Source organism: Phalacrocorax carbo, chromosome 1 (assembly GCF_963921805.1).
Source record: "Phalacrocorax carbo chromosome 1, bPhaCar2.1, whole genome shotgun sequence".
NCBI lineage: Eukaryota > Metazoa > Chordata > Aves > Suliformes > Phalacrocoracidae > Phalacrocorax > Phalacrocorax carbo.
The window spans coordinates 213,718,351-213,743,254 of NC_087513.1; the positions used below are offsets into that span (position 1 = coordinate 213,718,351).

The 24,904-nt window shown below is 43.1% G+C and overlaps 1 protein-coding gene across 6 annotated transcripts in view; it reads left to right on the forward strand.

Moving 5' to 3' along the window:
- Nucleotides 1-24,904, forward strand: part of TENM4 (teneurin transmembrane protein 4) — a 607,970-nt gene that overhangs the window by 551,964 nt on the left and 31,102 nt on the right. For all 6 annotated transcript variants that reach the window (XM_064441474.1, XM_064441478.1, XM_064441476.1 and 3 more), the window contains 3 exons: nucleotides 1,383-1,615; nucleotides 10,415-10,569; nucleotides 14,262-15,139. In XM_064441474.1, coding sequence (XP_064297544.1) covers nucleotides 1,383-1,615; nucleotides 10,415-10,569; nucleotides 14,262-15,139 — 1,266 coding nt within the window. The remainder of the gene's footprint in view (nucleotides 1-1,382; nucleotides 1,616-10,414; nucleotides 10,570-14,261; nucleotides 15,140-24,904) is intronic.

The following is a 24,904-nucleotide window of genomic DNA, read 5'->3' on the forward strand; positions in this document are numbered from 1 at the left end:
AATAATTCAGTAGTTTTTAAGTGTCTGAAGAGGGGTTAATTTTCCTAACATAAAGGTTGAAGGAGAGGGGAAATTTGTTATTATGAAGGATAGAGTCAACCGTGATCGACACTCAGGTTTCTAATCAGCTTCTCCTGGAATAATTCCACTAAGTGCAAAATTGTGAACTATGGCCTATACATTTGTTATGAATTCTTGGGAACTGATGAGTTTGGACAGCTCGAAGGTGTTCTGGAGAGAACCAGAGCCTTTTTCCTACTTGTTCTAATTTCTACTTAGCCTTTCTTAGAGGGAAGGAGACCTGTGTTCAGGCAGCAGGTGTTACAAGTTTAATCTGTTGTTTCAGGCTTAGAAGAGACCCAGCTCAATACACACTAGTAGTAAACACTTAATTGTAATAAAAGGAGTTAATAAGTTTAATATCTATATTAAACTATAGCCAGAATCCTCGAAAGACAATCTTTAAACTGAGTCTAAATTCATTTGGTTGGTTTTTTTTTTTCTTTTCATAAATCCCATCGAATCCTTTCCGTAAAGTGGTTACTAGTTTATTCATTTCTTCAGTCTTGGGCTCATTTAGTGTTGTAGTCATGGAGCTAAACGCATTATCTTTCTGTCTGCTCACCCCATTTTCTCAGCCACCCTTTCTAGTTTTCAAGGAAGCAGTGAGCGAATGGGTTTTGCAAGGGACTGACATCCGAGTTCCTCAGCCCTCCTCCTGGTTCATGTTTTACTTAGGGCAAAATGTGGCAGTTCAAGGACCATTTTGTTTCTCTTCATTGAGGTCCAGCTGAATTCAGTGGCAGGACTCCCCCTAATCTCCATGAGGGCAGGACAGGACTCTAGGGTCTTTGCTGGAGTCAGCAAGAGCACCAGATAAGCCCTGCTGCAGTGCTCTTCAAGAGTATATCAAGTGCTTTATACCTGGGGTTTGCTTTTGGGTTTTTGTCCCAGGGTTTTTCTTGGGAGGGCAGATTTTATCTTTTTGCTGTGTTTTATGCACCTGGTGTACTACACTTTCCCTTCACTTTCTGGCACTGAACTAACACCAGTTTCAGGGCTATGTAAACTAAGCAATCCCAGGCACTGGAACTCAATCTATAGTAGTTTCTGGCATGATTTTGGCTCAGGCAAGTGAGCCCTTTCCTTTGGTAGCTGCCCTCCATGCCAGAGAGCACCCCAGGCACAGTGACTGGTAACAGATACAGCTCAGGATCCTGTGCTGTAACACACCGTGCCCTAACATTGTCAAATACGGCACTGCTTCACTTTCCCAGTCTGTCTGCCCCATGCATTTTTATTCTCTGAAGTGCTTGCATTGCCTGTTGAGTTAATGAAAAAAAACATCTGAAAAATAATAACATCATACCCTTGTTTTTCAGCCACAGCCCAGCTCATAAGTATTACTTGACCACAGATCCAATCACCGGCTCCATCTACCTCTCCGACACCAACAGCCGACGTATCTATAAAATCAAGTCAACCACGTCAGTGAAAGACATTGTGAAGAATTCAGAGGTCTTGGCTGGAACCGGAGATCAGTGCCTCCCGTTCGATGATACCCGCTGCGGAGATGGAGGCAAAGGCACTGATGCTACCCTTACAAATCCCAGGGGTGAGACTGCTTCTTTTCCCCAGGCTTTTATAAATGGGTCTTTTTAAAAGACGTGGGCTTGTTTAGTCATGCTGGAGACTGCCCTCCTCTCCAGTTCAGAAAATGCCCTTGGATTTTGCTGGCCTTCCCAAATCAACCTACAAACACATCCTAAGGTCTTGCCTCTGTAAATAAGTGGGTATGTCTCACCCTGGGCCAACCCTGGTTCTTACTGAGGTGGCTGGGAGGAGTGCCAAACCAGAGGGGTGTATGGTGGGCACGTGTCCAAAGGGCAGTAGAATAAATCCACCCATCAATTATACATGCGCTTAGCCACTACTCCTCCTTACCAAATAACAGTGTTTGGTCCTTCCCAATCTGGACAGGATTCACTTACCTTCAGTTCACTGAGGCTTGCTTGGCATTAAGAAACCAAAAAGCTCTCTAAGCATTGCTGTACATATAAAATAACAACAAAGCCAGTGTACAGGTCAGAGATATGCAAATTGAGGTTTATACCTTGACATTATATATAATGGCATTCAGCTAAAATCCTGTAGGGGGGTGGATACTAATTTCGATGTGGGAATGGTCTAATTCTGCGTGACTTTACCTGGCTCCCGATTACCTTACTTCAATGTGATGAAAGCACAGTCAAATCAGAATAAAAGCATCACACAGCCTTCATGACTGTGAACTAAATTGTTCAAAACAGGTTTAGCCAAACATATGCAGTCCTGCGTGTAGCCAAGACTTCAGTCTGGCAGTCTCAAGGTAACAAGCTCTGCATATGGAGGATGTCGCTCCTCCCAGCTGTCCACAGCTCCTCGGAAAAAACCATGCGGATGGTACAGAGATGAGGCGTAGGGTACTGTTGGTGTGCACACCTTCTGCAGTGTTCGTGAAGAGGGGAGAGAAGGACCCCCGTGCAGGAATGCATTTAGGAATGTGGCTTTTTCACCTGTTGTGTGTCTTCTTGCCCAGCTGTTTGGATTGTGAGGAGTTATTTATGGGTTCTTGGCTTTGGCATCAAGGTGCTGCAGGTTTCATTTTCCTTGCATCTGGGAGCGGTAGCTCCCTCCTTCCTCACCACGGCAATATCCCAACCTCTTTGTAAAGCAGCCTCTCAGCAAAACCTAGGGATCCTTTAACAAGTTATTTTGCAAAGAGCAGGCAAGGTGAAGACAGCTGAGCTGTTGTTTCTCTTCTTGGCTTGACTTCTCAGGAAGTTATTTTCCTTGACATAGAGATGACATTATTGTTACTGAATCCAAGAGACCCAAACTGATTCAGTGACCTTTTGTGTCAGCTCTTGTTGTCATTTTTTTTCTGTTGTTACATGTCAGCTAGTTGTTTCCTGGCAGGATGTAGAAAAATATACCTTGGGAGGCCTGTTTTTTGCCAAAAAGCACTGAAAGCCAAACTGCTACCCTTGTAATATTCAACGGGCCCAGCATGGTTTCCAAGCACTCCAGAATCCCATGAGGTGACCATTATATTGGGATAAACTATTGCCAGGGGCACAGATATAGAAAGGGAGCAGCTACCTGTGGTCAGGTTGCAGTGTCGAAATTGTCTCACTGACATGAGAGGGCTGAGTGAAAAGGAAATTAAGTGACTTGAGCAGAGAGATGCGGGCAGTCCGGCAGGTGAGTCAAGAGATCAGGGAATCCAGAAATCTGTAGTCCAATTTTCTACACCATTTTGATGTTCAACCAGGTGAAAAAAGAAAAAAAACCTACAACTTTTGTTGGAATTCCGCTCTCCCTTGTACAAGATAGGAGGAATATTATTCATTTCCCTACATGGGTGGATGTTGCAAGGTTTGGATGAATTATGTTTCTGCTTTGCTGTGGGAAACCGGGCTCTGGAGTTCAAAGCTTTCAGCACTGAAATCCTTCTTGTTAGCAATTCAAGTTCTCAGGAGGCCGTTCTTCCACCTCAATCATATAATGGCAAAATACACGCATTCATTCCTCACAGCTCTGAAATTTCACAAAATAGAAGTAAATTGAGGGTGAAAGAGGAAATGACACAAAGCAAAATGGCAACAAGAAAATAATAATCCAGAAAGCCCACACTGCCAATGGAAAGTTCATAAACAGTGTCCCCGATCTGGTTCTAGCCTGAGTTTGCAGAGTCTGCTGAGACAATAGCTTTGGCAGGTGTGACTCACTTCCCATTCTCCTCAATACATGATTAACAGTGAAAGCTCACACTGGCAAGGTAATGTCAGCATTGTTTATGCCTCCACGGCAGCTCATCCTAGCAGAAAAATCCAGCAAACGCTCTTCCTTCATGTGATTGTATTTTGTAATAGTTGAAAATAAAAATGATTTATTGTACAAGGAACCAGTAGTCCTTAGGTTACCCTCTGCTTCCCTGTCTTGGCAGGGGAATAAGGACTCATAAGTGAATGGTCAGAGGAAATTAGAAAACAACTCTGTACGTAGGAGATATCAGCTGGCCAGGGAAGGACTTGGAACGTGCAGTTCGAGGATCACCACTCTTCATGGGACTTTACTTTTTAAGGCTAAAGCTATTTTTTCGACTGAAGATAATTACTTTGTGCAAAGTAGGATTTCTGTATTTGAAGGACATCTTTGCACTTTTTCAAAACTTGTAAGGAAACAAGGTCTTGCCTCCACTTTCCTGATGTTTTAATTAGCTGATGTTTGCAGCTTGCTGGAAAATATTGAGGGAATACACTCCTGCCAGGTGAAAAACAGCAATTCATAAAGACTGGAGAATTAGTCGTGAGACGTCAATGTATACTTTTGCATCTACCTTTAACCTCTTGGACCAGTCAAGCATCTGGTCTAAGTAGGCTTTTTGGCTCTCTTCTCAGTGGAAGAAACCTGGTACCCTGAAGGTGGTTCGTTCTGTGCCAGTGCACGTGTCCACGGTAGGATGAACCATGTTCTGGGAGAGCTGATCTCCTACTGGAGACAGCAGCCTGAAGGATGAGGTCCCCGCCCCAGCTAACTCTGTTCAGAATGGTTCTCCACTTCCTGAGCAGGAGCCTTTTCCCCACAGTTTTTATCACTTCTTCCAGTTCCCACCTCACCTCCCATGAGTTCAGAGTGGATAAGTTCATAGAATCATAGAATCACAGGATGGTTTGGGCTGGAAGAGACCTTCAGAGATCATCTAGCCCAACCTCCCTGCCTTGGGCAGGATCATCTTCCACTAGATCAGGTTCCTCAAAGCTCCAGCTAACCTGATCTTGAACACTTCCAGGGATGGGACATCCGCAGCTTCTCTGGGCAACCTGTTCCAGTGCCTCACCACCCTTGTCACAAAAAAAATCTTCCCTGTATCCAATCTAAATCTACCCTCTTTCCGTTCAAAACCATTATCCCTTGTCCTACAATACATTTCTCTGAAGTACCTTCTGGACTGAGGTTCTTGTCTCTCCACTGAAGGAGAGAGAACTCCCTTTAGATGATCAGCTTAGATGAGACATTAGGAGGGATAAAACCTACCCCAGGAATTTCACCTTTCCCCTGTCTTTGGCTTCTCTGATAAAGGTAGGCTGTACAAATACAGGACAGGTAGATCGACAGATGCAATAGTGGTGGCGGTTGTTGGTCAGGGTATTTATCATAGGTGTTAGGAACCAGTCTGATACTTCCAATTCATTTGCCACAGAGCACAGCAAAGCTTTCAGATACTAATGAATTTCAATATATCCTTGCACATTAAAGTGTTACCACTTTCTAATTATCATCTGCTAATAATGATCCTCTTCTACAAGCAATCTAAAGAAAAATTAAAACTCCAGCTTGTCAGAGCATTTGTTTTCATCTGAGTACTCACCAGTGGTTCTCCTCGGGAAAATGTTGTGGCAGAGAAATTACCAAGGAGCCTGCAATTAAGAGAGATTGCAGTGACAAGTCTGACACAATAGGAAGAAGGTTTCAGAAGGGACGTGGCGGGGGACAGGGCATCTCATTCATTTAGCGCCGCAAAAACAATGCAAAATGAAGTAATTAATTTGGGGACAGATTGCTTCCTTCACTGTGCCCTGCTGACTGTGTAAACAAAATCTCAGTTGTTCACTAAGTGTTCGTGAGTTCAACACAATTAAAAGAAGAAGCTCAACCCTCCACAATCTGTTAACATTTTTATTTTCAAATAATAGTGTAAGGGCCATTTAGGGAAGACCAGAGGCTGACTAACAAAAAATCTTGTCTCTTACTCTGGTCAGAAAAGACACGTAGGGAGAGGGGCAATGCTGGAGTGGCCTTCCCCTGCTGACACTCCAGGTTCTAGTCACTGACGTTTACAGGACTTTCTGAAGAGGTTGCAGCTGGACCTGTGCTTAGATGCCACCATCAGTTGGTCTAGAAACCTCCCTGAACACCTAGTTTCATCCTTCCAGACATGTTGTTTAGCCACAACATTAAAAAACATGGCCTTTTTGAGGCCAGAACAGTGTTTTCTGTTCTCTGTGCCTTTCCTAATGCATTCCTGTCTTCTAGGTCCCTCCTTGACCACTGTAGAGCACAAAGCTGATCTTGGCAGAGAACTTTTCACAGGAATTCTGAAATCTTTTTCCTGTGAGCTGTTTTGCAGCTTGTCATTGCATATGGGTAGTTAGGCTTGCTCCTTCCCCTGTGAATTCCTCTGTACTTATTGACATTGATTTTCATCTGCCATTTTATCACTCAGTCATTCAGCATCCAGCCAAACAAGAAAGCTCCAAATTTGGATTCCTTAAGCACCTATTTTTTTACTTAAAAAAGGTTTTCCCCCCCTTTTTTATTTCCTAAGTAGAGCTACATGTGCAATGCAGTCACTTTTAGCAGTTTGTCTTCTGGAACAAACCCACCGTGTCCCAGTAGCTATTTGCAGCGTGACGTTGTGCTGTCACCTCCTCACACTACAAGGTCCTGACATTTCAAGCAAATGTCATCGTGTCACAACTTTCCATCAGCACAACTCCCTGGTGTGACGCACGTGGTGCTACAAGCCCTTGTTTCTTACGGGATCTCCAGCTATCCAAGAGGAGCCAGCATGTTTTCATAACGTATGTATTTCACATCTCAGAGCTGAAAGTTTGGATCTGCAACGCTACCTGGGTAGTGGCAGCAGATGTTTTCTCTCAGTAACTGTGAGATTGAACTTCGAGCTGTATGCTGAAAATCTATAATTCCCTTATGTTCCTATGGAAACATGAGAGGAGCCTTCTGCCAAAGCAAACCAAGGCCCTTGGCTTTACATGCGTAACATGTGAATTACCCGTTTCTATGCCCATTTGCAGGAGCCAGCTCCCAGCACTGGAACCGTGCCATTTTCAGAAAGGAAACACAGAAAGGTCGAATCTAACCTCTACAATCTGCTGCAAAGAAACCATGAGATGCTTCTTTCCCTCTCCGCAGAAGTCATCCATCCAAAGACACAAAGCAGGGCTCCTCTCCGCAATTAGATTAGATTCCAAGACGATCAGCTGAAGTCAGGAAGGGCTTGGAGCAGTTGCCACGTGAGGGGCGTGTACAAATGGGAATTTAGGGCTTTGACAGACTGAAAACTCTGTTACCCTGCAGAACACCCCAGGAAATGCAAGGCAATTGAGACTGCTTAGTCCCCATGAAAGCGGGATAAGCAGAGGAGTGCTCTGTGATAAGAACGCAGGCACATGCCATTGCCCTGCAGCGGGATGATAAGTGGTAACTTTGCTATCCCATTTTAACTTATTCGGGTGTGCAAGCTCTTTGTCTAAGCTGGAATGCAAAATAAAGTTGTGCTCTATCAACTGATCAGAACTGGCTTGAGAGCCAAGGCACACACAGGTTATTAGTACTGTAACTGCTTAATCAGACCAGCCATCAGACCTCAACACTGAGCACCGGGAGCAACTGTCAGCACACACTTCTGATAAGTCCAATCCAATACATATGGAACTAGCTAAGAGAGAAAATTCTGCCTCATTTGAAATCACATTATCCAGCCTGCCACCCTTCACTGGCTTTTGGCCTGTCACACAGACTAATGGACAGGCGCCCTGAAAAATACTCGCAGTAGATGTGGGAATGGATAAGAGCCTCCTGTGTCTGACACAAGCCAATTAAGATCAACTAAACCTTCTATTATGCCTATTTCGAAAAGTCACATCTACGATATTGCTTAAAGAGCTCAGTTGTATCCCTGGTTGTCAAGCAAACACCAACAAATGTTACAGAACTTGCCATTCAGCAGGCAAATAGTTAGAGGAGCGGTAACCTTCGACAGCAGGCGCCAGGGCCAGGTGGCATGTGCCAGTATCCCGGATGACTCATTGAACAGGAACACAGTGGTGCCAGATCTCATGGCAGGTGAAGACAACTTCCAGAAAACTGTGGATGTCAATGAGATATTGATGCTTATACCCCCCAGATCCCTCTGCAGCTCTGACAAGGTTCTAAGATACAACTGATGGGTTTATATTGCATAGCGAGAATAAATGGCCACCACTGCTGTGGCTTCTCCCGTAGCAATCAGGTGTACAATGGGTACCTGCTGCAACTCTTCGAGGTTCTTGTTTCGTGGTCCTGCAAAGATCAGTCCTATCTTGGCATGAACTAAACACAGGTATTGGAATATAGGACTAGAAGCAATCTTTCGGGTCATTTACTCCTGTCATCCATTATCTCAGCAATCCTGCCCTATAATCCCCTCCAAAATTAATGAACTTTATCTTAAAAGCAGCAAGTAATTTTTTCCTCATTGCCCTAGAGGCTATTCTGAAACCTTACTGCTCTGATGGTCAAATACCCAATCCAGGTCAAAATTATGCCCTTCAGACAGGGAGGTGCTGCAAAGAACCAAAGAAAATGCTGGTTTTATCTCCTAGCAAAAATACACTGCTCCCATTCAACTCAGTGGTCTGAAACACCAGTTCCCTGACTACTAACTGACTTTGAATTAACAGGTTGCAACTCGGTCTGAATCCCCTCCTTTACCTCAGTTCAACGGAGAAGTTCGTTCTTTCTCTCAGACCATGACTTAGTCCTGAGGTTTTCTTGCCATTACTTCCAGGCTAGGTTATCTTCTGCGACTTCTGAATGACCAAATAGGATATGTTTTTCTACGTGTCATCCACTTCTGTGGCTTCCAGCCCATGCAGTAGTTACAGTGCTGGCTGAAGGCCATGATTTTAATTGTCAAAGCAATCAGGGGATTAGTCCGTGCTACATGAAAGTCTACAATTATTGATCTGTGAACGGCTGCATCTGTACTTCACAGCATAGCTCACAGTGGATGAAGACTCAGGGTAAATGTTTCAAACAAGGGGATCTGGCTGTAAAACAGCGTTTTGGAGAAACACAGGATCTGATAACTTCTCAGCATTCTCAAAGCTATCTGAAACAGATTTTCCATCATTTCTGTCACCGTGATGACAGCCAAAAAAACATTATAGTGAGGATTCATCTCACCAACTTTATCTGTCTACAGTATAAACATTTCCTTTGGAGATATTTGCTGTAGGCTTTTATAGTCAATGGGGAGGAAAAGGTGTTTCTAGAAGGATTCAGATAATTTCTATTGGATATCTCCCTTAGGGTGATATGAATTGTATCCTAAAAGTAAGTATTTCTCTCCGCTGATTGGAAAAGCTCTAGATACTTGCTTGGATGCACAATGCAGATGTCTGCTTTTTGCCAAGTGATTGCTGCCCTGCTAGTGAAAGAAACCAAACAGGAAGGTCCTAATACTCATATATTCCAAACAGAATTTCCGCTTGCATAGAAAAGGGTGTTACAGGCTTCTACATTCTTGTACTGTTCCTTCACATTCTTTGAGTCTCTGAAGACACTCAAATATTATGCTGAGCAGCATCCTGCCACCATAGAGTAGATGAGATGGATGACTCTATCAGTATCTGTGGAGTTATTGTTAATTTATACTAGCATAAAAGAGAGGTGAATGGGGCCCTTAGCTTCTTATTCCTGCCTTAGTCATGGACTTTTTCTGTGACCTTGTGAAAATTGCTTTATCTGTTATTTTCCCAATATGTAAAATTAAGATGATCACACTTACAGACTGCTATGAGGTCTAATTAGTAAGTGTAAAACACCATGAAATCCTCTGGTGGAAGATGCAGAGTATAGCTAGCCTGGGATAAAGAGGATTAAAGGAGGTTGTGCTAACATAACAAATACTTGAGAAATGCTGCTTAGGGGGAAGTGAAATGGCACAGGTCTGCAGGTGAGGAAACGAGAATCAGCAGTCTAACTGTTGGCGGCAGACCTCAAATCCACCAACAGGAGTATGTCTGCAAGGTGGTTTGGACAATGAAATTGTGTTCAGAAACAGGTGAAATACTATAGTTTAGTAGGATTATCCTAGGAAAAAACCCTACACATTTATCCATCTGGGATTTGACTGACCTGATGGATCTTTCAGAGCTTTTCTCATCACCATTTCTGGAAATTTGGCCAGTGTAAAACTTTCATGCTTAATATTCATCCCATGAGCAGTAACTCCCTGTTTCTGAACATGCAAGACACAGAGGTATTAGAAAACCTTTTCCTTTCCGCTGTTCACTGAATGTCATGCCCTTCTCCAGAAGCGAGCAGAGATTTCTAAATTGCACCATGTACCCGTTGGAACTGCCTTAAGTGGAATGGTGCCAGTTCAAAGCACCTGATAACCAGGAGTCCTGAATAACCAACTCTCATCTCATCCCTTTTGAACGCCATAAAATACATTGCTTCCGACCAAACCAAACCAGCAGTCTTATTCTTGTATGAGCATCAAAGCAGACATCATCTTCCATTCATCTTATAATTGTCGGGTTGTCATGCTTTTCTGACTGTCTTGCTTTTCCCTCCCCAGGCATCACCGTGGACAAGTTTGGGCTGATTTATTTCGTGGATGGTACCATGATCAGGCGGATTGATCAGAATGGAATCATCTCTACTGTGTTGGGTTCCAATGATTTGACATCTGCTCGGCCTCTCAGCTGCGACTCTGTCATGGACATTTCTCAGGTAAGACAATGTTTTGGCTGGGTTTCTACAGAATAGAAGGCTATGCCTTCACCCTGTCTGCATGTCTGTCTGCTTCCCCGCGTTTGACAAAGAGGGAAGGGCTCAAGGAGAATTACATCTCTACGTATATTATGGTATGAAAATGACTGGGTCAAAAAGAAAGATCTTATAAAGACTGAAGGAAAGATCTGTCCGACCTAACTCAGAGATCTATGGGGAGAGAGATTTTAAAGATGTCCCAGCCACAGAAGATACCTCTTTCAGAGCTCCCGATCAGCTGAGAGACACAGATTCCTGGGAAGGCAGATTTCATTAGACTAATTTCTCAAGAAACTAGTTGCTTTAAACTAAAAAGGCCAGGCAGCCATACTCATTTTAGTAGGGCTACATGCCATGCTCCGTTACAAAAACTTAGCTAATCACGCCTTTTTTTCTTTGCTTCCCCCCATCCTAATTTGGGCCAACACAATTTTAGACCTGAAGGAAATTAACATCTAGGAAATACTGTTTGGAGGCTGCGGTGCCAAAATTAGCAACAGCAGGAAAACAAGAACCCTGAATTGCGTCAGATTGCAAATCGGTTGCAGCTACCGTCATGCTGGGCTTTTAAGTCCTGCTGCTTAAAGGTGGAGAGGGGAAAAAAAAAGAGAGAAAACGAAATCTCAGTTTGAAGGTTGCTGTACTTCTGGATGGCACAGAAGAGAAATCTGTTACAGCCCAGCACTCGGTTTTGTGGGGCTCTGGCCAACCTGTCAAATTGTGCCAGTTTAGAGATAGTGTCCTTTGAATCCTTTGTGCCACTTGTTGTTTGCCTAGCTACAAGAATGTTGCCCTCTCCTACGAAAATATAGATCATAGCTGGAGGGCTAAGTACTGTTATTCAGCCACAATAGATGTCAATGGGGTTTCCTTTTTGTTACTACCTAGATAATTTCCGTGCTCCCATATGGAATCTGTTGTTCTTGTTTTTCCCTCTGATTTGAAAAGATTATTCTTGCTTCTTTGCAACTGGTTCCCACTGTCCTCAATTTATGAACAAGCTGAAATTATGAGTTTAAAAGCTCTCATGCCTTCTATAGAAGCAAATTTTGCTTGTTAAAGCCATCTCATAGTATGTTTCTCATCTTGCAGGCTTATTTTCTTCTTTATCTGAATTTCAGAGGCAGTTACTATAAGACCATTGTGAATTCAGGCTTTAAAAATAATTTTCTCTCATGTTATATGGCTTGTGTGTATACCAATGTCATATTTTAAAACTTCTTAGATGAGGGAAAATGTATCATAAAGACTCTTTCTTTGCCTTCACAAAATGACAGGAGCCATTTTTAGATTAACCTGTACTGTCATGGGCAGATTAATTGGTACTGTTCTGGACAAGTTTAATTAAAACCAAACCAAACCAAACCAAAACCAAACAAACAACAACAACAACAACAACAAAAAAAAAAACGAAACAAAACCAAAAACCTAAACCAGGCAAAGAAAACCCAGCTTGGGAAGTAGCTTTTCATCATTTACAGTGGCGAGAAGGGTCTTTTCTGTCAGGTCCCTGAGGCTCCCTGGGACATGAGGACATGAAATATTCAGCTGCCAATGTTGACAAGGAATGTTTTTTAAGAAATTGAAAATTCCCTTGTCAGTTCAGAATAAGCTCTGCTCTTGATGCTAACAAGGCTGCAGAGCTTAAAGACCACTGGAAGGGACGGAGGCATGCATTATCAAAGAGAAAACCACAGGCTATAATGTTTTACTACAGGAAGGGTTAATGTAGGCCAGGAGCTGAGAAAAGGAAGATTTTGCAAACATAGAACCAGAATAGACAGAGCTCAGCACACTGCTTAGCCATGAAAATAAGGTTCACAAGCCCAGCCATTAGAAGGCGCAATGAAGTAAACACCTTGCATCTGATGCTCTCTTAAAAAAAAAAAAAAAGTTGAAAAGGAATTTAAACATAAATAGAGGCATCAAAAATAAAGCACAGCTGTGGCGGAGATGTTCAGCTATAGGCTTTAAAAACAGGAGTCTCCTTTGTGCCTCTAGATCTTACCTGGTCTCTTCTTGCTCCTGATTTTAAATAAAATCACAGTGAGAGATGGTTTGCTGGACTTGAGCCTGCTGGTATCTGCTCCTCTTCCTTCCAGTAAGGTTGCCACCTTATAGATGCAAAATACCCCCCCAAATTTAGTCACCTCCCACAAATGAGAAGCAGAGCAACTGAGATGGATGGTGGGAGAGGAAGGTTTGAAGGAAGTGAGATCCTGGAACTGCGCAGCCTTGAGCGTGCCCAGATCCCAGAGCTCTCAGTCACAGCACATCATGCTTTGGGTACAGAGCAAAAAAAACCACAAGGGTGCAGGGAGAATGGCACAAAGTGGCCAGCTTCTCAGTAACCGCTAGATACCAAGTCCATCAGCTCTGACTTAGAGTTGCCTGGCAGACTGAAAGGCAGTATGCAACCAGAATAGCTATTCTTTCTAACCAGTTGGAAATCTATTTAAAAACCTGTCTGGAAGTGACCAAGAGCATTCTTCACAGTTGTTCATCTCCAGTCACCCTTCACACCTCTACTATGGGGAAGATGCACCATTAGGAGAACATTTAAGCATTGGTTGGTTCCCATCAGCACAACGTTGACTTTTTTTTCTATATAAACCTAAAGTAAGAGAAAATAATCAAATAAAATGCACATCTAACAATTCTTTATAAAAAAAATCAAATTACCCTGAATTCTGTTGGTAAACATTTCTTAGGTTTGGCAGCTAAAAGAGTAGACTCACTTGAAAAGACAGTGTATGGCAGAAGTAGAGCTAGAAAGAGAGACCTTGTAGTGCTCGCTCACTTGTGGTATTACCGGTCACTTTTTCAGTTTGTGTGCATGGATTATCAGTGTAGAACTGTAATGCGTCACTATTACTTGAACCCATTCTTCTATTATGCTAAAGAAAAAAATGTGAAAACCACTGTGAAGACACAAATATTTCATTTCACAAATTGAAATTGCCTGAATTTCTTCTGAATTGCTATTTTGCATTTTTGCAGCATCAAGCAGACAGTCGTTGGTGATAACTTAGACATACACAACTGCTGACACAGCTGCCAGTTTTGTCTCTATCCCTCCTTGTCATTTACCCAGGGGACCTGGGCCACTTGTCTGGAAAATCCTTTAGTAAAAGGATCATTGTTTTGTGTGATTCCGTAGCACTTCACACAACAAAATTCCCAATCCCAGGCCCTGTTATCGGGTCCAGCCTCCATCAGTTCATAAAGCGTAGGATTGTTTGGTGAGGGGAAACACCCCTTGAATCTTTGGTTCTTCTTGTTTACTCCTGCGTTCCCTGAGCACTTATGCCCCTTCCCACAGCCCCTGACACCTCACACCAAGGTAGAGAAGCAGATACAAGCCAGAGGGAGCCAGATCTGAGGAGGGTCTGCCTCTGTCCATCACCCTGCTCCCAGCACTGCTGCAATGCAGAGTGTGGGTGTCCACGGGCATCTGCTTCATGTACCAGGATCTAAGCCCCCTCACTCACACCAGGGTTGTGTCCTCTTTGGCCACCATATCAAGCATTAAAAATTAGTTATGTTTCTTTCACTCTGACTCCCTTTAATCCATGTTGAAACATCCTCATTGTAACCATGCAGTGAAAAAAAGTCTTGCTATAATAATTTCCTTGTGTTGTTTTACCATTAAGGTTCGTCTAGAATGGCCCACTGATCTGGCAGTCAATCCAATGGATAATTCGCTGTACGTGCTCGACAATAACGTTGTGTTACAGATATCTGAGAACCACCAAGTGCGTATCGTGGCCGGGAGGCCCATGCATTGCCAGGTGCCAGGCATGGATCACTTTCTCCTTAGCAAGGTGGCAATCCACGCCACCCTGGAGTCTGCTGCCGCCCTGGCCGTCTCACATAATGGGGTCCTCTATATCGCTGAGACCGATGAGAAGAAGATCAACCGCATCAGGCAGGTCACCACCAATGGAGAGATTTCTCTCGTTGCTGGAGCACCAAGCAGCTGTGACTGCAAGAACGATGCTAACTGTGACTGCTTCTCGGGGGACGACGGCTATGCCAAGGATGCCAAACTCAACGCGCCGTCCTCCCTTGCGGTGTGTGCAGATGGAGAGCTGTATGTCGCTGATCTTGGAAATATCCGAATCCGCTTTATTCGGAAGAACAAACCTTTCCTCAACACGCAAAATCTATATGAGTTATCCTCACCCATAGACCAGGAACTCTACTTGTTTGACACCAGTGGTAAGCACCTTTATACTCAGAGCCTTACCACTGGAGATTACCTTTACAATTTTACTTATTCTGGAGATGGAGATATAACCCTGATCACTGACAATAATGGCAACTTAGTGAATATCCGAAGAGATTCCACGGGGATGCCCCTCTGGCTGGTAGTGCCTGATGGCCAAGTCTACTGGGTGACAATTGGTACCAACAGCGCACTCAAGAGTGTAACAACACAGGGGCATGAAGTGGCAATGATGACATACCATGGCAACTCCGGTCTCCTTGCCACTAAAAGCAATGAAAATGGTTGGACAACGTTCTATGAGTAAGTATATTATGAATATTATGCTGCTGACTTCATTCTGTGTTCTTTGAACCCTGCAGGGTTGATAGAATTTAATTCCCTGGATGGAATTATTGCCCAAATAAAATGGTGAGAACAGAGAATATTAGATATCACACAACCACTAAATACTAGAATTAAGTGCATTAGGGTTCGAATAAGCTCCCTCTACCAGGTCAAGAGTCAGATAGAGTTTCTGCTGAGTTTCTCTAAATCAACTGAGTAATTTGGACACCTGGTTCTCCTTAACTGTAGTCGGGACTGAGGATTTAGGTTGCATGTCAGAGAATTTTGCTTGGCTTTGAAAGCCTCGGAAGTGTGAAAGTGCCATCGGATCCTCTTTTTCGCAGCTTTTCACCTACTTCCTATGCTGCAGTGTCTTTTTTGAGCTTGTTTGAAATGGCTGATGTAAAATGACAACTGGCAATGACTGATGACAGCTTGCTCAGAAAACGATTCTGTAATTAATGGACTGCTCAGTTTCTATTGTTGTAATTGGCCTCACTAAACTTTAAAAATAGTCTCAGAACTGTTCAAGACCATCATTGCCCCAAAGAATTTTTTGAGCAAAGAGAAGAGGGGATGCATTGGAAAACCCAGAGATGGCAGTGACTTGAAGATTTGTACTTCTTTTTTGTATCACTGTTACCAATTCCCAGCTTACAAATACCACGAAGACAGCACGCTTCTGATATCAAATAGGAAAAAGATAACTCAATGAAGGGCATCTAAAAGGATGGTTTGCAAATTCATCCTGCTGTTGAGAAACCTTTCCCCTCCCTCTTCCTTAGTTTCATTTTTATTTTCAAGTCTATCTTCTTTGAAACGCTCCTTTTAGTGCATAATTTCCCATATGGTTTGAATGGTTACATGGAATTGTTCAGCTCCCATAATAATAGACCCATTGTAAGAGCCCAATTTGGCTGGAATAGACAGTTCCCAAGATTACAAAGAAAAAAAACTGTAAAATAAAAGAGACTCAGGGAAGGAAAGCTGGCTAAACCCACATATTCATGTGTCAGACATGCAGTTGCTTTGGTTCTTTCTTTAAAATGTTCCAGGCCCAGTTTCAGATTTCTTTTCTTAATACTCACTATTACTGCCCCTGCCTCAAAAAGAACTGATGAAAACTCTGTGATGAATCTTTTGAAAGGTGATTTGCATTCCATCAACGTTCTGCTTGCAATTACTGTAGCAATATTCCTCAGTGAATCAAAGTTAATACCCTTCCATCTCGAACATTGAATATGCTTGAGGGAAGCTTTAGGGAGGAAAGATCGGGTGGTTTTCTCTATAGGAGTAAAGCCTGCTATATTGTGCTAAATCAAGAAGATATTTTCTTTTTGCAAAGAACCCAATAGTTCCTGTGCTTAAAAACAGATGTAGCCACGGACAGTGAAGCAAACTAAACATAACAGCTAATAATGGTCAGATTTATACCTCAAACATATTCTTTTATTTAAAAGTGTGACTGAAAATATAAAGGAGGTAAAATGAGACAGAAGCTAAAATCTAACTTACTCTGTGGATATATTTATAACAGTGATCCATTATTTCTTGCGATTCCAACAAAATAGAGCATTTGTGAAAGTCATCATTCTGGTCCTTTTATGCACTTCAGAAGAGTCATAAGAAAGCTTTTTAGAGCTAAATGGAAGACAGTATTCTCCAGTGGTTAGACTACGGAAATCTTGACTAGAGCAAGTCAGCACTATATGATAGTGCAGCATCACTGAAAATAGAACTGGGAATGTGTCTTCAGAGATATCTCATCCAAACTAGTGATCACTTATCTCTATTTAACTGCTCCTGACAGATTCTGATGCAACTTTGTACAACTACAGGGTAAGAGTCTATATCTGAATTAGTTACCTCAGCTTCCCTTTATAGGCAATGGAGAGAAACAGGCACTTTCAAGGTTTCTTACGAGTTATGTCAAGTATCTGCTTTAGGATGAGATGAAACAAGTTGTATTCTGAAAGTTTCTCTCTGTAAAGGTAGTCCAGAATTATTAGCTCAGACACAGATGTTTACATTGCAGATGTCTACAATTTGGACAAATGGATCCTATCAGAGTTTTCTAAGTTATTCAGAAATATTGCTAGTGATAACAGTGTATTTACCTATCTTATTGTTGTAAGCTATATTAAAAAAAATAAAATCTATAAAAGCTTTTTTATATGCTCAGTCTAAATCTTCCTTGCTTGAATCAGAGACTACCGTTCTTCATCCTGTCCTGTCCTATCTGATGCTATCTGATCCTATCCTATCCTGTCCACTAGGCACTTGGAAAGCAGATCAGTCTGTTCTTCCTCTCAGCTGTGAGAAGTACATATCAAATGGCTCAAGAACTTGCCCTGTGATAGCTCTCAAAAGGTGATCAGCAATAGCGAATCATCCAGTCGGGTTGTTTTGGGTCAAATGGCAGGGCTTGGTTCTACACAGCTTTTACATGGATAATCTGGGAAAAAATATAAAATCAGAACTGATAAAATGAGAAGATTAGTAAATAAAGGTGAGATGCTTCAATTGCTTGATAAAGTAGGTTTTGTTTAAACAAAATATGTTCTTACACGGTCTAATGCCAGGGTACGCATGTAACAGGCTACATCTGAAGAATGGGGCTGAGCATTGACTCTCCGAGACTGTAGTGAGCAAAGCATCAAGCGATCCAGTGTGATTCTCAGCATAATTCCATGGCAGATCTGTCTAACCTGTTGCTTGGGTGGACAAACAAAATGAATACATTTCCTTACCCCACTCTGCTTGTAGTGGGTGGTGCAAAGCTGATGTTATCTCTCTACAGCATTGATGAGACTAATACTGTCAGTTCTGCTGTCTGCAGTTTATGAAGGACAGGGGAAATTGAAGTCTGTGCAGAAAAACACTATAAAAATTCATTCATGGGGAGAAAGTGCTTTATGCTGGAGAACTAAGACTTGATTTATTTATCTTAACATGAAGATGACTGGGGAATGTCTAGATCACAGCATGTCAGCACAAAACTATCACCTACAGAGGGACCCGTAATCTAGCAGAGAAAAGGTTGAGAAGGGTAAGGGGCTGGAAAGCAAAGCTAGAGACACTCAAGTTGACAGGAAGGCGTGATTTTTTAAGGCTGAGATTACCTAACCGGTAGAGCGACCAACCATGAGAAGCAGTATATTCTCCATTTCTTGGTATCTTAGGTCATGACTCTGGATGCCTTTCTAAAGATCTGTTCTCACTAGACAGAAGAGTTGCATGAGTCAAACACAATCTGCAGGGATGAGTGCAGTCATGTCAGGATGGAATCCAAGTTCTTCAATATCCAAGAAGCCAACGATGACGGTGTAAACCAAATGAGCATTCAATACCTTCCGGTTATTGTTTTCTGTATGAGACTGTCAGGAAATTTACATTGGGGAAGTTTAAGTGATTTAGAGAAATCCTGCGATCATGAGCTACTGGAAGGTGCTCTGAGTAGTTTTCAGTCCTGGCTGAGGCAGAGGGTGAAGCTCATATTTCTGTTTTGCTCGTGGTCAAGGAAATAAAGACATCAAATCTGACTCTGAGGAAAAGCTTCACGTTTCTCGCAGTACATAAGAGTTGTTTATGGGCTGGGACAGGCTGGACACCACTGTTTAAAAACTTAAGAGTAAACGTAAATTCAGCTGGCAAGTTTGCACTGCACCAGTGGCCCCATGAAGAACATCTTTATAAGATTTACCTTTACCTGACTGTTTACAGAGGACTATAAACCAGACACCCAACATGAAAGAGCAATGGTGTTGCAAGAGCGGCAACGCTACTTGTGTACACGGCCAGCATCTCTGTTCCCCTTCAGTGGTTGCTCCTACCAGGGCACTTCTCAGCCTTTATCATAAGGCTCAAAGAGCTGTGACGTCTGCCCACGGTGGTGTGACTCTGGAGAGGATACACTGATGCAGTCCTGGAGGACTATCTCCAGGGCACACCAGGGACTCCAGGTCCTCCAAGGGTTCAGGCTGGGCTGGTACATTGCCCGTTCATTTCTGTAGGGGAAGGAGACAGATGCTCTCCTCAGGTGGTGGCAGACTTGCTCACAGCACTTACAGCTCTTCCTCTCACACATCCTACACCAAAGCCTGCTTTATTGGGTTTAGCGCTGAGTAAGGTTCAGTATGTAATGCTGTGCAGTTTCCCTTTCCTTAGGAGTGAAACTTAACTCCCTGAAGTAATTAGCTTGTCCCCCAAAGGCCTATCTAGGACTTCTTTGAGGGTTTTAGCATCATATAGACCTTCTCTGCCTCTGCAGAGGGCCTGACATTCATTGTCAATTAATGCAGTGCAGCTCAGCTTGTCCAGTAACCGGATTAAAGACTTGCCTTCCCGTTGAACCTGTGACAGTGATAATCAGCAGCAAAGGAAGTTGATCTGGAAATTGTGCCAGGGGAATGGCTTCTTCTTATTCAGCTCCTCAAGTCAAAGACAAAGGATGCTGTGTGACTACTTGCTCCTTTGTTGTTGCTGCTTTTTCAGTTGACCTGAAAAAATTGCTACCAGCCTTTACAAAGTTTCTTAGCCTTTGCTGTTTATCTGCTTCAGAATCCGGAAGTTCTTGTTAATGTATTTGTTTAAATGAAGAATATGGCAATTATCTTGATTAGCTCATTGAGATGGTATCACTGTACGTTAATTCAATTTCCCTCTGAGCCAAAGTCAAAGCTTCTATGCATTATTTAGCCCAGATGAGGCTCTTTCGCTTAGGTCCTTTGTGTGCCCAATTAGTTTCGAAGGTCACATCCTCCCGTACAGAATGAAATACTTACACATCACGGCAGCCAAACCCAGAAATTCAAAACCTTTTCATGGACTGCCCAAGAAGTGGCTCACAGCTGCCTGGAGGGCAAAGGGTCTCGTGGAGCCAGATCTTCAGATTGTGGTAAGGGGAGCTTTGACCCATAATGTAGGATGCTGTTTTACAGAGGACCAAACCCTGCCAAACCTCACACACTGTAATGGGTGGAAGGCAGGAGCCAGTTGGACTGAGCATGCAACAGGACCTTGGATGGCTTCCCAATGACCCCCAGGACTCAGAAGAAAGCCCACCCCAGCACCAGCAGCATTTGGTGCCCCAGTCAATGCCCTGTTCTGGGCGACTGAGGTACTAGAACTGGGCATCACGGTCAGCATCTACCCACGGTGAGATGCACACTCAGTCTGCCTTGTAGTTGGCATAAAGGCTTTGCAATTTTTTCTCTCTTAGTTAAAAACAGAGATAAATAACACTTATTACCTTTAGAGGAGCAGCCACTTCCTGACTCAGAGAAAAACTGGCTTACAGCATTAACAACATCGCTTTATCACCTGATGATATCTCAGGTCATACACTGAGTTTTATGGGATTTGGTGGTGTCCTTGGTTTAGAGCAGTTCAAGTGAGGGTCTCTTTCTGCTCCTGCAGCAGAGTGGAGTAGGAGAAACATCTTTGGCTTTTGCTTTCCCTCCTCTTCTAGCAAGGTTTCTTTGCTCCACAATTTTTTCATGATAAAATAATTAGAATTTATCATTGTTCCTCTGAAGAACTTACAGTGAAACTCTGGTAAGTGCCGTGATAAAATAGTACTTCTCCAGTACTCTCACAAAGTTGTGAGGTTATGTTTTGAGCCATTGGCCTGGTCTGACATGAATGCCATGTGTCAGAGTTCAGTTGAGAATCAGGGGAATTATGAGTATCATAAAAGCTAGAGAACAATCTTCCTTTTCTCATTTGGGCAGTCAGAAAATTCTGCAGACAGTGGCTGCAACCTGGCCGTGTGTCATTAGGGAGAGGACTTGCCTTCATACATATTTGAGTAGTATCAGTTTGTCTCTTATAGATTTATTTTTAATGTTGTGTTTAATGTTGTTTGAAAAATTGTGAAGAGGCAAGCTTGTTCTGAGGCGGCGGGTGCACAGCTCTATAATTGCACGCAAAATATAGTTTGCAAAGTACATTAGGACACTTTGGCACTGTATGCAATATTATTATAGTGAATTTTTTTCCGATCTATTTGACTTGTAGTTTTAAAAGGCTGATGAAATGTGAAAAAGCTAAAATGAGGAAACCCAGAGACTCAGGCAAGGAATTGATTTCTGAATAGACGGTACTTAGGATGCTCTCTTTAATTCCCAAGGCTCAGGTCTCTACACAATGGTAATGTGATAAATGAAAGCTCTGAATGTTTACAAGCTAACAATTAGGCCTCGTAAGCACCAAATACCATTTTAATTCTGTGCATTGAACCTTAGCTAAATACATTTCCAATTGGGAATGGATGGCAACAGCTTCTTTTGCTGGCCTAATAATTGTCACTGTAATTGTAAGTGCTGAGTCTTGCAGCAGGTTTGAATGGGAGGCAGCAGCTGTGTTAGCAGGTGATGAATTTATTGCTCAGAGTGGCTGCTGTGTGCATTCCCGTATTTCAGTATTTCCTTAATTCTGCTGCTTTCAGAGCATTTGGAGAACACAGAAGTCTTATACTGTGATGAAAACCGGCCCAACCCTAAATCCCGAGACCGTGGAAAGAGGCATATACAGCTTAGCTGCAAAATGAGGTGACTAGGAGAGATTTAGCTTACTGCAAATACCAGGGTGCACCTGCGGCTACATAAGAGCCAGTCTCTTGGCCTTCCTCTCCAAGCTGAGGATGTGCCCTGTAAGTGCCTTTATAGGGCTGGAAGCAGAGGGAGAAGGAACCAACTCATTTAACTCATTTAATTTTTTAAGCACATTATCTCTTTGGGATTCTGAAGCCTTCAAGCCAACGCGTCCTGGGAGACTGTGGGTGTGTGATAGATGATATCAGGTATGCGCTGTGTGATCTAAATCAAAGGAAAAGGGGAAAATATTCCAGTCCTGAGCAAAACAGAGAAGAGAAAAGGAACTGCTTGCCAAGAGGAAAGTGCTGTGTGTGTCCATGCTGACTAGCTTCCAGCACCTCCTTTTGCATGGCCACCGCCGTGCTGAAAGGACTTTCTGTCTGGACGTGAGAGTTTTATGCTTCATCTGCTACCAATTAAAAATAATAATAAAAATGGGAACAGTCTAATTGCAGAACCTTCTCACATTTCTCCCTTTGTAAGGCATGACCTCCCTGCAGCTGCAAATAGGTGAGCTGTCACCCCAAATGAATGCTTGGAAGGTCCCTGCCTTGCTCCTGGGCAGAGGTGCAGCAGCTCCTGCAAATGCAGAAAACACAGATGGTCCAGGTTACTTCTAACAGAGGCTAATGGGGTGACTAAGGAGGTGCCAAAAGTCTAATGTACACGTGCGGACATATTAAACCAACTCCAGCACACCATTCCAGACTGTTCTGGCCCAAAACAAGCCTTGCTTCTCAGGACCCAAAGTCCCAAATGGAAGTCCTTGCCCTTGGTGAAGTTCTCCCCTGTAGCGTGAGTTTTCTAACAGCTGTAAAAATGTAACTGTGTAAATTATGCAGACTGTACTTATTAATTTTGACTTAAAATGTGTGCACAGAAGTCTAGGCAACATCATGCTCCTTTTCCATGCTGTTCTAACCCATTTTGCACAGGCAGAGGTTACTGGCACATTTGCAAATACTGCATTTGCCCGGCAGAGAGCCGGCGGACCATTGGTGAGGGTGCTGGGAGCTGGATGTCCAGGAATCGAGTTTAAGGAGCTGGGTGTCTGCTGCTGCTTGGGGCTGTTAAACTGAGTATCCACAGGTTTTTGAGGCTTTCTTTGGAGCATGTAAGCAGGGCTTGCACGGAGTATAGGTTTTGTGCTGACTCTCACCATGGTGCTGAGTATTGTTCAATTAGGATAAACCGTATGACTCACAGGACATTGACTTAGCACTTAAAGGAAATAGCAGCCACGTCCATCACATGAACAAGCTCTCTGCGCCCATCCTGGCTTTTGCTTTCTTTCCCTAATCCGCAGACCCACTTCCTTTCACACTCACACCTGTGTTACACCAAATTCACCCCTTAGACCACAGCGCAGCACGTCTAGGTTTGCGCCATTATTTTTAGGGGGTGAATCAGGCTCAATTTCAGGAGCAGGTGATTTTTTAAAATTTAAATAGAGCAATATAAATAAATCTCTTACAGTTGCTAATACCATCAAGTCAGAGGTGTTGAATTCAGATCTATCTTCCTTAAATTTCAGAGCATTTGGGATCTGAGTCTACCCTTACGGTTCAGACTGGTTTATTTATAGGACTACTGATGTCCAGGTAGAAAGAATTTGGGGTGTTACATAAGACACCTTTAGTGATAACAGTGTTTTCTCTGCTCAGCGTAGAGGCTAATTCATGCCCCTTGTGTCCTGTCTCAGCAGGTGGGGTAAAGGTATTGCCTGTGACATTTTCAGTTTAAGACTGGCACACTGTTTTAGGAGGAGATGTGCAGATGATTGTGCAGAAAGCACAATCAAAACGCATACCACCTCAGTGCAAACAGGACAGCCAGAGACATGGGGCAAAGCATTTGGGACGGAGAGCACTTTAGTTCTGGCTTTTGCAAGGAGATGCAGTTTAGATCCAAGCTGTGCACTGCTAGCTGCTTGGAAAAGCTTTAACTGGTCTCTGCCAAACTCCTGCAATGCAGTCCTGAATTCAGCCCTTTCTCTTTTTCTTTCTTTCTTTTTTCTTTTCCATTTCACAAGTGGCTGATTGATCGCCAGGATCTTGGAGGGAAAGGGCAAGGCTGCTCCGTCCTCCATGCATGGATAATCCCATGACTGATAGGCTGACACTGCGGAGGGCCAAATGCTTTCTTCTACCTCCCTGCCTCCCCCTCTGCCCAGTGGGCAAGAAAAGCCTCACGTGACGGTGTCTCCAAACCCAAGGGCTGCGAGACTTGCAATGAGCTCACCCACTTAGTCACTATACACTAAACATTAAACCGGGGCAAAAAGCACCTTTTCAACCAGCCCTTCTTCACGCTAAGTCACTGCCAGCGCGCTCTCAAAAGCAAAGTACCAGCACTGTGTACAACTCTGGAAAAAAGGGAATGGAAGAGGAAACAAATTTCTTTTCCTGTAGAGTGCAGATCCAGGCCAACGGCTGCTCCTGGGTCTCTCATGGGTTGCAGTTCAAGAGTACTATTTTATTTTCTTTACTTTTATTTTTGTTTGTTCGGGGTTTGGTTTTTTGTTGTTGTTGTTGTTATTAGATGGCATCTGTTGTCCTATTCCCCAGCTAAGAGTAATCCTGAAGAGGAGGACCAAGAGCTCCTCAACCATCAGCTCCCTCCAAGGTCTGATCAACTGCATCCAGACCCTCTCTAACACATTTCTCTCACTTAGTCTTAGAAGTGTTGGGCAATGGGGTTTCCAGTGCTCCATCTGTTCCTCTGCTTGGAGCAACCACGGGCCTGGAAAATGTTCTCCAGCTTATGACCTGAATCTTCTTTTTTTCCATCCAACTGGTTACTTTTTGTCACATCCTCAGTAGACATGATGGAGAATTAATTATAATTCTCTTTAGAACAACCATTGTCAGGGTGGCATTTTCCCACTTCCTTGTTTCCTCTCTTCTAAAACAGCTCATTTCTTTTAGCTTTGCCTCTTGGGTCATGTTTTCTAAGCTTGTTATCCTTCACTTATCATTTATATTACTTTATCATTCTGAGGAACTGTGCCCTTCGCTGGACACTGTGCTCCATCCAAGGCTCACCACTGGCTATTGCAGGAGAATGAGTCCTCTCTGCTCACCCACCATTCACTTTGCATCCCCCAGTGATATGTTTTCTTGATATGATCTTCTTATATATCATA